Source organism: Pongo pygmaeus, chromosome 3, assembly GCF_028885625.2.
Source record: "Pongo pygmaeus isolate AG05252 chromosome 3, NHGRI_mPonPyg2-v2.0_pri, whole genome shotgun sequence".
Classification (NCBI taxonomy): domain Eukaryota; kingdom Metazoa; phylum Chordata; class Mammalia; order Primates; family Hominidae; genus Pongo; species Pongo pygmaeus.
The window spans coordinates 3239746-3258218 of record NC_072376.2 but is presented as its reverse complement, the minus strand read 5'-3'; the positions used below and the strand labels follow the sequence as shown (position 1 = coordinate 3258218).

Here is an 18473-nt window from a genome sequence, read left to right as displayed (position 1 = left end):
GACTTCCTTTAGGACACCTCCTCTGCCCCTTGTCTTTCTCTGGTCTCCCAGGACCTGTGCCTGTCCCTCAGCTAGTATCAAAGGGCCATGTCGTCATCCTTGCTTCACTGGCTTTCCTAGAACAGAGTGCTTGAGGGGCTTGGATGGTTCTGATGGACATGGAGACTCCCAAGGCAGACGCTGAGGAACACTTCACACCCTTGGGAAGATCCCCAGCGTGGTGTCTTGAGTCTAGAATATCATACCTACTAAAATATGATTTGTTGAGTCAGTGAATGTGTAGTAAGTGGCTATTACCCACAGGCCACGAGATTCTACAGTTTGGGCAACTTCCTAGAATAGAGAATGACTTCTTATTGGACTTAAGCAATTAAGCCCCACGCTAACGAGTTGGCTTTATTATTTATTGGATGACCTTTAAGAAGTAACGTCCTATCGAGGTGATTAAAAAAACAAAGCAAGCTTCCCACTCTGGCCTAAAGAGGGTCATGGGGAATAAGCACAATCATCTTCACCTGAACAGAACCCACTTCAGGGCCCGCTGCTCTAACTCAAACCTCGGAGATGTCTCAACTGTTTTAAAGCAATGGAAATCTAACTAAAAATCATGATAGCATTTGTTGAGTATTCATAACAAGACTGTCATCCGTTCCAGGTGCTTTACATGGATGGATTAACTGATTGATCTCAATCCACACAGTTGGCACTATTCTTATCCTCACCACAGAAGCACAGGATCCACAGCCTGAGGTGCCACTCAGCTGGAAGACGCAGAGTAGGGAGGTGGGTGTTTTCATATTCCTTAGGTAGCGACAAGAAATCATGAAATCACAAACTGAAGCCTGAAGGACCCACAGAGGTTTGAGATAAAAATTCAGAGAAGTCCTTGGATGTGCATTAAAATGCCATTGCTTCTGGGTCATTCTCTAATTACAAAACCTTGAACCGGGAACCAGAAGAGAAAAGTACTATGCAGAAGACTAAAGACAGGAAAACTCCATCCATAAGTAGGATTGCACAAAAGCTGGGAGAAAAAGCCCAAAAGCACTGGCACACTCATGATTGAAAAGGCGTGTTTCCTGAGCCACAGAGCATGGAAAAGATGCCTGATGCTCCAAGTAAGGGTGCTGTGTAAAATGTGCAGACAGGCCCCAGGTGAGGCACCCCCACCTCTGTGGGACAGGCTACAGGGGGCATTCCCCACCAGACACTGGGCTAAAGAAGCTGAAGCAGCCCCAGCAGCCTAGGGGCCCTGGCAAGAACAAAAGACACTTGGCCAAAAAATTTTCCTCCCAACAGGCACTGCCACCATTTTCCTAGTAAAATACCTACTCTAGAATTGGGAGGAAAGTGCATGAAAAGCCGTAGTATATGTCTAAGTCTATAACTGGCTTAAATCACTGGGATTTGGATTTTTTTTTTTTTTCTGTAGGAAAAGTGGAATTTTCTTTTAAATATCCACCAAAACAGATGGCTGAACCTGACACTGAGGTTACTGAATACTCATGTGGGAAACATTTATTTATTCATTATCACTCAACAAAAGGTTGTTGCTTGCTGACCAGAGGCCGAGCATTAATTTCTGAGAACACAAAGAAGACAAAGCTGTTCCCTGCCCTCAAGGATCTCAGAATAACTGCAGAGTGTGGAAAGTGCTGGGGGGAAGGGAGCGCTCCCCCAGTGGCATCCCAGCTGGTCTGTAGGGTCAGCGACAGCCGCATGTGTACGGACAAGGTGTTCACTCGGAAACAAAAGAGCTGGCAAAGCAATGGACTACAGCCTCCCTGACAGCGAAGGAGGAGCAGCAGGACACAGCCGAGCTACGTTGCGCTTCCAGGAGTCCACACTCACCGCGGTGCACGTCTCTGTGAATGATTTTTAAGTCCTGGAGGAACCACATGTAAGAAACAATGGGTCCTGAGACTTACTCTGTGTGTTTGGATCTACTTGCTCCTCCTCTCTGATGACTTTTGGGGTATTCGTTCTTCTTTCTGGACTAAGAAGCTGCTCTCCAGGCTGCACTGCAACTAAAATTACAACAGAACAAACAAAAGAATTTCCACACACTTCCATCAGTGCTTTTGATTCAAAATTTGACATTTGTGCAGCCTCACCAAAATTCAAAGGGATAGACAGACTAGCCTAAATTTCTTAGAACCAATTTTAGACAAACAGACAATACTAGACCGAGGTACCAATCTCTTGGTTAGTGGTATATGTCTGAAGATTTGTACTTCAGATTTCATTCAGATTTCTAAGTCCCTCGACTATCTCCTGTTGGCCATCTCTCACCCTGAGGTTATTATGAGACGGCCCAAGATTCATTACTACCAAAATCATCACTATAACCTCCAAGAAGTCTGGCTTTTAAGTATTAATCCCTGGATCTTTGTTTTCAAGTTGGCTACAAATGCACAGATGAAAACAATTATGAAACATCAAAACATCACTCTATAACATTTAATTTAAAAATACAAAGCTTCAAAACACCCTCTAACATGTAAACTATGACGTCCAATTTTTAAAAATTGTGGCTAATGACCCTTGTTGAGGATACTGTTCCTTGAAAAGAATAAGCCACTTTCATTTTACGGTATGTTAATATTACAATGCAGTATAGAAACATTTTAACTCTAACAGAAAACAATCTTCTGAATGTAATCTTATTAATCTTATGATCATATAAGACTAAATGCATAAAACAGTCAGCTAAGACTAAAGATCACAGAGACATAAAGTTTAGAAGTATTTTTGATGAAAGCTGAGACTTCAAAATCTAAATAAAATGACTAAAAAAGCAAATTCCAGTTAAATTCCAGTGTAGACTCCAATATATTGGAGAGTAAGAGATGGGGCCCAGCCCTTCCTAATGCATATTTTATCTACCTCTCCATCCCCAATTCCTAGCTTAGTACCTGGCAAACAGGCAGCACAAAATAAAAACATGGTGAACCAGACAGGAACTGATAGGAACCCACTGTTCATGGACGGGGACTCACCGGCCTCCAGGATGAAGTGCACACAGTGGATGACGGAGCAGGCATGGGTCACAAACTCTGTGGAGGAGACCACGCTCCAGAGGCCAGGCAGCTGCAGGGCCAGGCAGCAGCAGTCCAGCCCTGCCTGGAGATCCAGACTCAGCGGGATCTGCTCATGGATCAAATGCCAGGACAAGGCCTAAAGGGAAGTACCGAGTCACAGAATGCCCACTCACGCACCTTCGTCTGGGGAGGGATCTGCTCATGGATCAAATGCCAAGACAGGGCCTAAAGGGAAGTACCGAGTCACAGAAGGCCCACTCATGTACCTTCGTTTGCGGAGGCCGTGTGAATCACAGTTGTGGTGGAACCGTCCAAAGCATTGAGGGGCAGCGGGTCCAGATGCCCTTGCCCTTCCAGAAGGACAGCTCTGACATGGCTCCATTACATTCAGTCCTGACCCACCTATTCCCCAAAGTGCCAGTCCCCTCTCTGCCAGAATGCCCCCTTACTCTGCTGCCTCTCTCTTCTTCAGCACTGTGGGCTCCTGTAGAAATCTCTCCTGGGCTACGTGGCCACCAGGCCAGAGGCTCTTCCTTGGGGCTCCCACAGCACCGGGGCCTGCTCTGTCATAGCCTCAGAGGTTGAATTTGAGAGCATGGGTTCTAGGGATAGCAGGCCTTGGGTTCAAATGCCAGAATGGCTACTTCCTAGCTCAGTGGACCTGGGCAAGTCACTGAAATTCTCTAAGCCTTGCTTTCCTCACCTGTCAAATGGGAGTAACAGAGCCTATCTCACAGGGGGTTGTGAGAGTCAAATAAGATGATGCATATAAAGTATTTCATCCTGCACACAGCAGGCACATAATATAATCAGCAGCAATCACCCTGTGCTGAGATCACACGCTGGCTTTCCCACTTCCCTACTAAGCTGAAACCTAAAGGACAGGGAACACAAACCATCTGCCTCCACATGGTTCAGAATAAGGGTGTATTTATCATTTTGTGAGTAATGGCACTGATGCCCTTTGGACTCCTCCCTTTCTTTGGTGTGAGGTGGAGGCGGAGCCTCTGTGGGTCTGCAAAGTGTGTCCTTGCTGAGGGCAGGCAGCACAGCGATGGCCCTTTAAGGATACAGGCCAGACTTTAATGCATCCAGAACATGTACACATTTTGGGGGCTAATTACAAGCACTAACACAAACCAAGTATTCCTTGGCTGACATGTCCAGGCCAACTTAAGACATAAAGTACTTCCAGATGATTATTTTTCGTGTCTCTAAAATTAGGATGCACATAACATTGTAGGTGCAGAGGAGAAGGGGACCTGGCTGACCTCACAGGCCACCGTGAGGAGTGGCGAGGCGAGGGTGAAGGATGGCTACAATAACTTGACGGTGACAAGACTTACTGCCACGCTGAGATGGAAGAGTGACTGGACTGGTCAGAGCTCTTGCTTTTCAAATAAAACTGCTTTACCCTCTTCAGTGTCAGCCCTATGCCCCCTCCCCACAGCAACACTGAGCTCCCGAGCTGCCTCTTACCTCAAGGGTTGCCACTACGAATTTCACGATGTCCTTCTCTTTCTCAGGAGGAAGGTGCAAATGACTGGGCAGTTTGGAGACCACCACCAGGTACTGTGCCAGGGCCCGGGCCAGAGTGGGCAGGGACTGATACAGAGCAGCATCCCCTGAAACAGAAGGCCCTCGTGGGTGGGTGCAAACGTGAGCACAGATGCATCACCTTCAAAAGGCAGTCAAGCAATTCTCTGAGAATCTGATGAAAGCTCAAGACATTGTTCCTCAATGGCACATCTACACATCCGTCCACACGACTGCATGTGGTTTGGGGCTGCATCTCCCCTGAGGTCTGGCCCAGCCTTCCTCAAGGGCTTAGAGCCCTATGTCCATGACCATGTCAATGAATGGCAAAGTGGCAAACACACAGGAAGAAATTCTGAGCTGAGGACACCAGTGCTGCTCTTTAGCTACCTCTGTAAACACTTTCAATGTATTAGATCCACTGCCTTTATTGTATATTTACTTGGTGCAAAGTACTATACTGGCCCTGGAACTCTTTTTAAAAATAAGATAAATTTTAATTTTAATTACCAAATAGATCATTCAACTTGCTCCAGTAGGCCGCCGGCTCTGCAGGCAGGCCGGGCTGGAAGACGTGATGGACAGCAGGGAGCTGTTGTACAGTGCCGCTCACGCGGGCCAGAGTCACCTCACGGGCTGCTTCAAAAAGGGGACTCTTCTGGCCACCAGAAATTTCACTCATCCCTAGGCTTAAGCATGGAGCTAGCAGGCTTAGGTTGAACTCCTGAAATCAGAACATTAAAGGTTAACAAACAATAACAACAGATTGTGTGCTTTCCATCAGGTAAGAAAAACACAATAGAAAAATAATAAGGCAAATATTTCTGAGAAAATACAAATTGGTATACCATCAAAAATATTTTTAAGAAAATTCTACTCTATGCCTGTTATAAATATTTGAACAATTTCATTCAACATATGCTTAGTAAAATATATTTCTGTTCTCTCTTTGTACTTTAAGTAATATTTTAATTTTTTATGCTCTTGGATTTGCTTGAAATAAAAATTTTGGTATGACAATTTTAATTCATAAAAACAAAATCAAAGCTAAAGTGTCATCCAAGACCTCAGTGATACACCAGCCATCCCTAAAGTTTGAAAAAGATGTTCAAATGCAGCTGAAATACGTAAAAGTAGCCATATGAATTCCAAAATTTTGGTTGGAAAAATGGTATTTCTTATGACAATTTGGATTATGTTTTAGCAATCTTTTTGTTTAGCCATTTAAAGATTGGGGGCCAATTCTTCAGGTAAAACATCTATCTTAGTTTAATATTCAGAAAAGCATCATGAATGCCAAAAGTTGAAGCTTTCTTTTACAGTCAGAACTTTTACAGCTGTTCAAAGCCCAATTAGCAAATTTGGAAAACCTAATAAACGGATCACTAAGCAAATTTATCACTCAGTAAGTTAGCTTTCACTGCATGAATCTTAAGATAAACAATTTTAGGCCGGGCGTGGTGGCTCAGGCCTGTAATCCCAGCAATTTGGGGGGCCAAGGTGGGCGGATCACCTGAGGTCAGGAGTTTGAGACTAGCCTGGCCAACATGGTGAAATCCCGTCTCCACTAAAAATACAAAAATTAGCTGGGCATGGTGGCGCATGCCTGTAATCCCAGCTACTCGGGAGGCTGAGGCAGAAGAATCGTTTGAACCCAGGAGGCGGAGGTTGCAGTGAGCCAAGATGGCGCCATTGCACTCCAGCCTGGGTGACAAGAGCGAGACTTCGTCTCAAAAAAAAAAAAAAAAGATAAACAATTTTAGCAAATGGATTTTGGGCTAATTCTCCTGTTGTTTTCAGTTGAGTTCTTCAGTACGTCAGAATACACTGTTGTGTTGCCCTCCCCGCAAGGTCTCTTCTCATGAACACCTGCTGCCACCCCCAGCCTCTACCTACATTTGTCCTCCCAGGTGCCCACTTCCCTCCCATTTGCTGCATATCAACGCAGGACTAAAGCACCAAGAGGCTTCTCCCGTCCTAGTAGGTCTGAGAGGAAGCCCTGCTCAGGCCATGGCTGCACCACACCCAAGAGGTGGCCCCCCCACTGCTCACAGGACCTGCCCATGGGTGAAGGACAGGGACACCAAGGCTTTGCATGGCCTCCTAGCTCTGCGCAGGGTGCCCTCTGACATCTGGGGTTGGGGGGTGAAGAACCTCACTACATCTAACAGAGGTGTGAGTAGAGGAAATCTCGCTGCATCCAAGGGTCTCTTTTACGACTGAAGATCAACTTCCAGGACACTAGAAACAAGTTATTGACGTCACGCATTACGACACTGTGTTGAAGTCTATGGCAAATATGCAACCTTGACTTTCATTCTGTCTTGGCCGTGGAGCTTAGGTGATAACATCCCGTGTTTGTTCCTCCAGTGAAGGCCAAATAGTTCTCATCCCAAACCATACACCCAGCCTTGGGGCCAGCTGGATTTCAAAACAATACCTCCTCATGAGAGAGGGCTCCCATCAACTTGCTTCAAATTTCACAGCTGCCTGCTTCCAACTGCCATCCAGTTTCTCCCCTGCTCCCCTGCCGCTCATGTTCCCCACTCTAGATGCCAATACAAGTGCCCAGGGCCACACTTCATTCTCTCACGTGACCCCAACCTCTGTGCGTGAGGGGCCTCTAGGCCGTGCACCTGCCAGGACCAGTAAGTAATAAAATCTTCATTTCCATCTCCAGTCTGTCCTAATCCCTGAGGGAGTGCTCTCCATCTTCTCAAAGATCCTGAATTAAGATAGACACCAATCCAATACCATTCCTCACTGCCACGAGAACAAGCAAGTAAAACTGACTGTAATATAAGACCACCTCCATTTTCTTCAAATGCTTGAAAGCTTGAGTGAAATCGACTTGCCTCCTTGGATTCTAATGTGGCTGAAACAATGTGCTTTTCTCGATCAGCATACCCTCCATGTCCCGACCCCATCTGAAATGGAGTCCTCCCCACTTCCCGGCCCCATTCAGAGTGGAGTCTCTCCGACATCCCGTCCCTGTCCAGAGTGGAGTCCCCAACATGTGTTGTCAACAAGTGGGTCACATGATGATGACACAAATCCCACTTGGAAGTCACAAGAAAAGCTGAGGATTCCTTGCCTCCGCTGCTCCCCCCGTACCGAGTTCATCATGAAGGCACTCATATCTTCAGCAGGAATCCGATTCACCAGCTCTGCACCTTCCAGCAGTGCAGAATCTGACCTGGTCCAACACTGGGATTTGACAAGATGAATGTACCAGTCCTGGGAAGAAAAGAATGGATAAGGTGAACATGATGGGCGGCGTTCAAGGGGACTTCACATCCCTGGAGCTACAGGCCTAGGCCAGTGCTTGGGAACACTGCACTAGGCTAACCGAGAGGGCCGCCGGCCGGCGTGCTGTGGCTATACGGCTCACCACACCACAGGTCTTCCCCTTTGGACTTCTGTTACCTGCCTGGGCACCCTCACGGCCTCCCGCTTCACCTGGTGAACTTCCAACAGTCCTTCCAAATACAGTTAAACCACTAAGGGTTAGCGGCCCCTTTGCCATCCTCTCCTGGGTTGTCTGCTTTGCTCATCTCTCCCCAGCAACCAGGGCAGGGCAGGTGCTTAGCGAATAGAGCCTAAGCAGGCAGGACTGAATCTTCGCTTTTTTATACTTGGGCTGCTGGGTTTTGAAATCTAAATTCATATTCATAAGCTGAACTCTGTCCAGGAAAGTAGAGTACCAAGGCTCTACCAAGGCCCCAAGTGGTCCCTAACCATGAGGTATGAGCAGTGGAGGTGCTGACAACATACCAGAATGGCTGGCAGTGGCAGTGCAACTCACAGGTGGCCGGAAGGTATGAGGCGATGGAGGGAGGCTAGAGGCATTGACATGTGCTTAAAGGCCTGTGCAGTCAGGGGCCTGCAGGCCACGGCCCACTTTCCCTTGATTCACCCACTAACTACTCACCCTGCACTCCTAACAAAAGGGTCCCACATCAGCACTGCTTGGTTCCCTCGGACCTTGATGGCCCCCCATGTCTCTAACCACAGCTTCACTGAGCCGAGCCGAGCGCCAGAACTCCTTGGGTCCACTGCACCTCCTCTGCACTCTCTGTATCTGCCACAGGAGACAGAGGCACTCAGCGCCCTGTGCCTCCCACGCAAACACGCTGGACACTTACTTTGTCCGGACTCACTGTTTCCAGTGACACATGCCCATCCCCGTCCAGCGGGTGGGAAGAGACTGGAGGAGAGGGACTAAGTGAGTCTTGCATGCTGGAGAGACGAAACCTGTCCAGCAGGGAATAGAGCCTTTGGTGTCTAAAATACAAATAAAAATGAAATTACAGTACAATTTTTTTTTTTTTAGTCTTAGTCTAAACTCTGCACACTAGGATTCTAGAAATATACACTTAAGGATGCACTATTAGTGGCTTCTTAAAGGAAAATGCAACTTGTTTAAAACTTTTTCTTCACAGCTATTTTCTCATCAGTACTCAAACAGGTCATGATACAAATGCAGGCCCTAGTTTACTTTTAAGTATCACAGTTTGTACTCCATTAATATTTTCCAGGAATTTCATTTATACTCAAACATTGCAACAGGCAATACACGGCATAAAAGCTAATAAAGGCTTTCTTAATAAACACAAAACAGATCATCTAAGACTCAAATGCACAAACTCCACTATCAAATATCCCAGTAAGACAACTGATAGGAATTTATGGTCATTTCAAAATAAAATCACCTCATCTGGCACAAGATATTTATAATCTTTTAATCTCCCTCATCTGGACTGAAGACTAAGTCTAGGGTCAAAAAGTAATAATAGTTTATCTCCCACCATCTGCTATGAGAGTGACAACTTCATAATGCAAATTACAAAACAGCTTGGCCCTACAGACTGAAAAATCATCCCAAACTGTCCACCTAATTGTGCCCAATCCCATTTAAAAACACCATCAGCAAGGTACTCTAAAGACTGAAATCAAAGCATAATAATTTTTTTGTGTGTGTTTTTTCTCTTTTGCAGTTTCAGCTCAAAGCACACAGCATGATAATTATAGTCTCCTTCTCTGCTGTCTCTCTCCCTCTCACACACACAATCCCCGCCCCCCACCCCGCCCTGCAAGGGAAGAAAAAAGGTAAAAGTTTAACTTATTTTGCAGTCATGGAAATACACTCATATAGGAGATGTAAGGATTTCTGATAAAGGCTTCTCAAAGACTTTGCAAACACAACTAAGTGATTAAATGCTTTGAAGAGAGAAAATGGCAACAGGATGCAGATGTAAGTCCTGCATGCCAAGGATTGAGTAATGTCTATCAGATATGCCAACTCTTGTTTAGCAATTAGATGACATGCTTTGATTTTGCTAAGATAAAGCTGATAACCTATTTTCCCACTCATCACAGGACAGTAAATACAGGCATTCTAAATACTACCTCTCAAACACCCAAGAGGAGTGCAAACTGCCTCCACTCACGTCATAGACGTGATCCTGTTGGTCGTCCTTTACTCTTTATAAAGTGAGATCTGGTTGTTTTAAAGGTGGGAAGGTTCTATTATGGCATTTCTGCAGTAAACCCACCTACAAGGCACATCAATTTCCTGTCCTGTGAATTTATTCCCATACAAATCTATATCCTTTATATCCCGGGTTATCCTAACACAAGGATGACCTGTGTTTCCAGCATTACCTCTGAGCGAGCCCGCTGCTCTGAAGGTATTCCTGGATTCTGTTGAGTTCTTCCATTGGCAACTGGGCCATGCTGCTCTAATAGACAAAAACACATTAGTGTGTTTGTAACACCTAACAACCCAAAATAACCTCATGCTCATTTAAAAAGGTTAAACTGATGTGTACAGTTCATCCTAGTAAGGGCAGACAAGAAAAAATACAAGAAACAGTCAGATCAGACACACGAGGAATGGCAAGTTTGCAGATGTTTCCATGTTTCTATCGGCGACCATATCAAGACCATACTTACGGAGGAAAAAGCCAGCCACCTGTTTTGCTTGGCCTGCTACATTTTCAATATAAATCAATATCAGGGTTTCTTTTCCCAATACCTGTAAATTTGCAGCCAGAAGCATTTCTACCCGGCGACAAGCAAGGATGTCCACCATGCGAGCCAGAACACGGAAAGGGGTGCACAGAAGCCTGTCCACATACAGCGTGAGCACAGCTCCCGACTGGCTGAGATGGATCCCCTCCAAGCACTGAAGAGTTTTCTTTAGAGTAGTTGGCTAACAGCGAGAAGGAAAAGAACAAAAGATGACTATTTTAAAAATCAGAAATTAAAGTTAAAAATTTCAATACTCCATTTTTAAGGCAGAGAAAACTGCAACTGGCAATAGTTGGCAGGATGAAGACGTACAGTTGAAAGGTTTTCACAACGAGACTGAATTGCCTGGATGAACAGGCCGCTGGCAGCAGAGTTCCGATGAACGGCACTGATGAAGTCCTGTACTGGAGGCTCGTGGGAAAGGCTGATCAGATCTTGAATGTGATTTACAATGAGCCACGTTAAGTGCTCGGAGTCATGGAGGTTCTGACACTAAGGAAAAATATGATGAGAGATTCGTTTTCAAGTACACAAGAAGACACCAGGTATTAATGCCATAGAAAGGCCAGAAAGGGTAAGAAGGAGAAAACACATCCCAAATATAAACCTCACTAAAAATATACAGTGTATGAGCACAAATAATTGAGGAGGCAGGAAACTCGATTTACCAAGGCCGTCACCTCCAACCACGCACTGCGGCAGAGGCTGTGTGAAGTCAGGCCCCCCTGGGGAAGTAGGGTACACCGGTCCAGCTCTCATTGACACTAACAAATGGCCAACGGTCAAAGGACAAAGGCAGGCCTCGGCGAGATCCGCAGGTAGCAGGGGCAACGTTGCGCTGGGATGCTCCCATCCACGGCACTGCCTGCCCTCTCCCGGGCTTCGGGCTGGCCAAGCCAGTGGGCTTCTCCCATTACCCTTTTCCCAATTTTGTGGCGGTTCAGTGGGAGAAACGAATGCCCTATCACTGCCGCAGTTTCAATAGAATTGTTGAGTCCAAAATATGGATGGATCCCACATATCAAATAAATCTTAAGTGTAGATATTTAAGCTTTATAAGAAAATAAAAAATATATATTTTTAAACATGCAGAGCCTTTTCATCTTGATTCATAATCCTAGGCAGAAACTGTAAAATGTGATCAATTCCTTGACATTTGGTTAACGATTAATATTTTTCATTTGGGATCATGAATGTGATTGAATACAGTACAGTACAGGTTAAATAACCCTTATCTGAAATGTTTGGGATCAGAAGTATTCTGAATTTAGGATTTTTTTCAGGTTTTGGAATATGTGCATTATATTTATTTGTTGAGCTCCCTAAATCCGAAAATCTGAAATCTTCCAATGAACATTTCCTTTGAACATAATGTCAGCACTCAAAAAGCTTCAGAATTTGGAGCATTTTGGATTTCAGATTTTTGGATTTGGGATGCTCAACCTTTATTAACTTATAAAATTAATATCTTTTTTCTTACATTTCTGTGAAAAACAGGATTATACAATTATATTATCCTTAAAAGTAGAACAAAATAGAAAAACTACTTCAATAGAGAATGTAAAGCAAAAAGTGACTAATAATAAATTGCCATCACCAGAAAGTCTCTAGGATAACACCTCTTACAGTTGGAGAGTAAGCTTCCTTCTCTGATTCAGAATATTTAACACTGTTTTGCTATGTGACAGTAGTATCTATAAGATACCATGTTTATAACAAAGAAATGCATATGTTTTAAATATTTTTAATATAAATATAGAAAAAGTATTAAATCTAGACCAAAATCTAACAGCAAGTTATCTCTGAGTAGTATGATTACAGGAGGTTTTATTTTCCTCCGTTTGTTTTTTTTTGTAAATTCTCCGTGGTAAACATGTGATGCTAGTTTTATGGTTAAAAACTCCCAAAAGTTATGGTTTTTTTTTTTTTTTAAGAGAGAATGGCATTTAAACAGGAATCCATCATAAAATGTGACAATGAACATCTAACACCTTTTCTACAAATTAACTTAAAAAATTTTTTTAGAGCAGGGGTCTCGCCTTGTCACCCAGGCTGGAGTGCAGTGACACAGTCACAGCTCACTGCAGCCTCAAACTTCTGGGCTCAAGCAATCCTCCCTTCTCAGTCTCTCAGGTGGCTGGGACCACAGGCACGCACCACCACGCCAGGCTAATTTTTCTTTCTTTCTCTCTTTCTTTTTTTGGTAGAGGCAGGGTTTCTCTATGTTGCCAGGCTGGTCTCGAACTCCCAGGCTCAAGCCATCCTCCGCCCTCAGCTTCTCAAAGAGCTGTGATTACAGGCACAAGCCACCACACTTGGATAATTTATTATTTTTTATTTTTTTAGAGATGGGGGTCTCACACCGTAGCCCAGGCTTGTCTCAAACTCCTGGGCTCAAGTGATTTTCCTACCTCAGACTCTCGAGTTGCTGGAATTTAGGCATAAGCCACTGCTCCTGGTATTAATTTTTTAAAAAATTTAAAATCAGAACCCCACTACAGTCAATTCATTTACTTTGTTTTTTAAATCATTAGTTATTATTATTCCACTGCTTCCCTCAAATTAACAAATACACCCAGCATCACGTAGGCGTGAGCCAATAGCTGGGCATTTGATAAATGAGTCAGCTGCATAAACTCTCACAGTCCAGCTTAGAATCCAGTGACTGGAAGGCCAGGCCTGGTCTCCAATTATATGTCAGAGCAGAAGTAAACATTCATTCCAGATTTAGTTTTGATGGAGCTTGGCAGGACACCGGGCAGTCTGGGTTCCAGAGGGTCCATGCAAGTGTCATCTACACAGGATGTTCTCCTGGTCCCCACCTCCCTCAACCCCGTTTACAGGCATTTCAAACTTACGACATAATCACAGAAGAGAATGAGAGCCCCTCTTCGTACTATTTCTCTATTGCAGATTCCAAGTTTGGCTGCCAAGTCAGAATCCTCCTCTTCTCCAGACATCTGGGGACTAAGTAACTTTGTGCTGGACAGACTGTGTCTTCTAGAAGGAGCAACAGATGCATTGACAATGTTTCTGGATGGCAGTGAGCTTATTTGCAAAATACTGAAGATGATTATGTTTAATTCTATTTCAAAAACAGACAAGTTGTTTTAAATATTGCCATATCAGAATGTTGTATGTGTAATATATATTCTCAGTTATCCATTCCTAAGCTACAATAAACCACATATGAAAAACTAAAGAAAACAGAATTTAACAGGCAGAAAATTAAAATGCTTGCCTGAATAGCAAAATCCACCATAAAGCTGCACATTCAATCAGCACCTTTATTTCAGAACTCACACTGGCTATGTTTGATAATTGAGCAATTGCTTTTGAAATTCTCCATCTGCCATGAAAGTTGCCAACTGCCAGAATGAAAACCTCCCTGCTTTCATGTTTTACTGTTCGTTTCCCAGTGAAACATCACCACTCTAAACATAATCAGGGTATACATTATGGAAATCCTGTTTAAAAACACTTCTTCCCCACTAACACAGGTTATTTCACTTTACATTGACTTCTCACTTTATTGTTTTTTCTTTTTGAATACGTGGGAATTATAAACCTTGAGACTCTTGGCTCTAGTCCATACAGTTAAAATGTTGACACACTCCCAAACTGCCCCTCTGACCTTCAGGGTCTGACCGAGGACGACGTCCTTCCCATTGCGGCAAAGGGCTTTAACGGGGACAGAGGTCACATCAAGCTAAAAATATTCTGAAATACAACAACTTTTCCTGTAATCCCTCAGGATTTAGAAGAGAACTGGTAAAAACCAAAATTCTACAGATTTAAACTTTAAAAAAACTGCCTTTTCTCTGTTTCCCAACTGGTGAAGTGAAAGCAAACTAGAGCCTGGCCATACAATGCTCAGCAGTCGCAAGGAGCAAGCCACCGACGCATGTGCAACACGTGACAGAACTTTAGACCCTGCTCACCGAAAGGGGCCAGACTCAAAAGGCTGCACAGTGCGTGGTTCCGTTTCTTTCTCCCAGAGACAAGGTCTTGCTGTGTCACCCAGGCTGGAGCACAGTGGCACGATCATAGCTCACTGTAACCTCTAACTCCTGAGCTCAAGCAATCTTCCCGCCTCAGCCTCCCAAGCAGCTGGAACTACAGGGACGTGCTTGTAATTTTTAAATTTTTTTTTTTTCTGGAGATGGGGTCTTGCTAGGCAGCCCAGGCTAGTCTCCAACTCCCAGCCTCAAGTCATCCTCCCACTTCAGCCTCTCAAAGTACTGGGATTACAAGCATGAGCCACCACACCTAGCCTATAGATTCTATTCCCACGGCCTTCTGCAATGGGCTGAACAGAGGGACAGAGCACGGATTGCTGGTTAGACCTGGGAGGGGAGAGACGTGGCAGAGGAAAAGGGAACTGTTTGAAGAGACAGCACTGCTCTATATCTTGATGTGATTGGGGGAGGGGGGCTGTTACTGACTACAGTTGATACAAAAGTGCATTTTACTGTATTGTAAATTATGTGTCAATGTGAAAACTAACAAACAAGAAACGTGCCCCTTCTCAGTGGGCCGTCCTGCCAGCCCAGTGTGACTTACACTCAAGCTGTAATTGTGCACTCTGCAATAATACAGCTATAGGGTAATGAGCCTCTGAAAGAGAAGAGGCAGCATTTGCAATTCAAATATCAGCAGTAGACTTAAAGAAGGTCCAATGTCAACTCAAACTCAGCCCCAATTTGTAGCAGCACAAGTCCCCCAAACCTCAGGCCATACACCACCCGGTGCTGGTGGCAAATGAATGTCCCAAAGCCAGGGTGACTCAGAACAAGATGAGCTGGGAAGTGACCAACACGTCATGTGTACCACAACACACCCACAAGTGCCGAAGCATAGGCAGGACTCTTAACAGTTCACCAAAAGGTAAGACAGATTGAGAGTGAATCATAAACCTACGGTGACAGAGTCCATAAGAGAGGGGCTAGGCCAGGGCCGGGCCCACACAAGGACCTGCTGGAGCAGAGCACCCAGTGTCGCCTGGAGCCAGCTCCCATCTGGGAGCCAGCCTGAGAGGAGATGCACACAAACTGAGAGAGGGTCAAGGGTAAGCAGCAGGAACTTCTGCAACTGGATAGAGCAATTTTATAGCTGCTGAGTCTACGGATAACAAAAGAGCAGCTGTGTTTTGTGTTTCATACTTCTAGTAATTCATTTTTCTCATCTCATGGAAATAAAAAGATACTCATCCCCCACCACCCATGGCTGGAAAAACACAGTCCTAAGAGCAGGGGTTTAAACCAGAACAGCTCTGCTCTCTATGGGCATCTTGGACACTAATGGGGATTTATTTTTTCCTTCCACCACAGGGACACCTTAGATACTCACATACTAAAATGCTTGTTACGTATTATCTTCTCTTAAGTTTACCTTTACATTACCATTAAAGAACGATATTTTTTAAAATTTAACTATTAGGTTAAAAATCCATCGATCCATTAATTTTTCTTTCTTTTTTTTTTTTTTTTTTTTTTGAGATGGAGTCTCACTCTGTCACCCAGGCTAGAGTGGAGTGGCGCGATCGCAGCTCACTGCAACCTTTGCCTCCTGCGTTCAAGTGATTCTCCTGCCTCAGCCTTCTGAGTAGCTGGGACTACAGGCACCTGTCACCATGCTCGGCTAATTTTTGTTATTTTCAGTAGAGACAGGGTTTCACCATGTTGGCCAGGCTGGTCTCGAATTCCTGGCCTCAGGTGATGTGCCCACTTTGGCCTCCCAAGGTGCTGGGATTATAGGCATGAGCCACCACGCCCAGCCTAATCTATTCATGTTATTTCAGGATAACAGCAGGAACAATACAGAAAGTTATAAAGGAAAACTGGGTCAGAGGGGGTCAAGAAACAGTCACAGAATTTACCTACGTTTACGAAAAGCTGTAGTTTGCCCTCAGAGGGCTGAATGAAGATGCTTGCTGAATTCCAAACTAAATTTACCTTTGGTTTATTTCTTTTAAACACTGATCATCTAAGCGTTTCTGTTATTCCAAGTCAGGGGACACAATTCCCAGATTCAGAGCTTTCTGATATAATATCAGAATAAGCAGGCCTATCTGTCAGAAAAGGAGTGATCTGCTGAATCCGCAGCTGATTTCTATGCATGTTAAAGCAGCACAGAACTAGGAGACACTGACTTTCTGTCTCCTGCTCCCACAGTGCTCAGTCATCGTAACAGGCCTAAGACATCCTCCAAGCATTTCAAATGTTGTCACTGGTCTGTCTCCTCTAACAGAATGACCAGACCCCACTACATACGGCACAGAGTGGATGGTTAAGAATGGCTCCCAACAGTGGACTTTCCAGCTGAGTGCCATGAACTGGCCCTACTGGGAGCCCTGGCCGCACATGGCCCAGTATCCATACTGAGCAGAGGCATGGCAGCACCTGCCCTCTTTCCCTCTTTTCTCTCCAGAACTTCTTTTCCCCAGCGTGAGATCTTGAGCCTTCCAGAAACACTGTGCTGAGGATTCAGCTGGGGCGGGGAGGGGTCACAGCTTTTATTTTCATCCATATACAAATAATGGAGTGTTGGAGCACCTAGAAATGGAGCTTAAGGCTGAAAACCTTTTGCAAAAAGAGGGCCACCCATAATGAGAACCTTAGTAAGTCTTTTTGAATGGTAAAGTAACATTTCCAAGAGGTTTTGAAATTTGCTAAATCGTTACTTCATTGTCTAAGAATAACCAGAACCACATTTAATTTATAATGAAGTTAAGACATTGCAACATGTCTGGCTATGGAACCAATTTAAGGACTAGAACTTAGTAGGAGCCACACAGCATGACAAGCATATCCCACAAGATGGAATGGTGTCAAAGAACTTGCCAAAGAAAATCACATTTAGAAAGCAACTGCTATTTTGAATGCCTTTAGCTGGACCGCATGTTTGTCCCTACAATATGCTGTCCATGAAAGGAATATTAATATGCAGCAGAAATTTCACAAGCCCTCACAAAAAATGGAAAATGAAAACGCTTTAACGGTGGCCAAACCTCAGGTTACTGGGAGTCTCAGGACAGGGTGCTGGGCTGGCGCCCTGGGCTGTGGGGCATTATGAACCTACTTTGGGGTCTGCTGCACTTCTGCCCACCAGCGGTAGTCAGTGTGGTTGACAAGCAGCAGGATCTGACACCAGAGCAGCACCAGGGCCGGGTGGGTGGTAATCATGGAACGAGCCCGCAAGTTCAAGCTGTCCAGGGTGTAGAAACTGCCGCCACAGCCGTCACTGCGGAACAGTCTAGTGGCGGCTGCTGTGATTCTCCGGAACATTCCTAGAAACAAAGTTAAGGAGAAATGTCTTTGCTTTCATCTCGGTCCAGTGCCACACGGCTACGCGAAGATTTTACATAAAAATGAAACAGGCTGAGTCGTCTCCCATACTTACATATTCAGAACACCTGGCATTTAGAAAATTCTGATTTTTCTAAGCAGAAACAGATATCCTACTTTTTTTTTTTTTTTTTTTTTTTTGAGATAGAGTTTCGCTCTTGTTGCCCAGGTTGGAGTGCAGTGGCGCAATCTTGGCTCACTGCAACCTCTGCCTTCTGGTTTCAAGCTATTCTCCTGCCTCAGCCTCCCGAGTAGCTAGGATTACAGGCGCCTGCCACCACGCCTCCCCTAATTTTTGTATTTTTAGTATAGAGGGGGTTTCACCATGTTGGCCAAGCTGGTCTTGAACTCCTGACCTCGTGATCCACCCACCTCAGCCTCCCAAAGTGCTGGGATTAAGGTGTGAGCCACCGTGCCTGGCCAATATCCCATTTATTTAATGGATTGGTCAAGAAAGCTAGCATTCCTCCTCTCTCACTGTCGACCTCTGCACTGGTTGACAATGCCAAGCCCTCCA

General features: G+C 44.7%; 1 protein-coding gene across 2 annotated transcripts in view; it reads right to left on the bottom strand.

Moving 5' to 3' along the window:
- The window catches only part of HTT (huntingtin), a 165542-nt gene that overhangs the window by 22326 nt on the left and 124743 nt on the right, over positions 1-18473 (bottom strand). For both annotated transcript variants that reach the window (XM_054486641.2, XM_063664445.1), the window contains 11 exons: positions 17691-17898; positions 13469-13610; positions 10923-11102; positions 10615-10791; positions 10242-10318; positions 8723-8861; positions 7692-7814; positions 5088-5301; positions 4521-4666; positions 3000-3177; positions 1929-2027 (listed from right to left, as the gene is read on the bottom strand). In XM_054486641.2, coding sequence (XP_054342616.1) covers positions 1929-2027; positions 3000-3177; positions 4521-4666; positions 5088-5301; positions 7692-7814; positions 8723-8861; positions 10242-10318; positions 10615-10791; positions 10923-11102; positions 13469-13610; positions 17691-17898 — 1683 coding nt within the window. The remainder of the gene's footprint in view (positions 1-1928; positions 2028-2999; positions 3178-4520; positions 4667-5087; positions 5302-7691; positions 7815-8722; positions 8862-10241; positions 10319-10614; positions 10792-10922; positions 11103-13468; positions 13611-17690; positions 17899-18473) is intronic.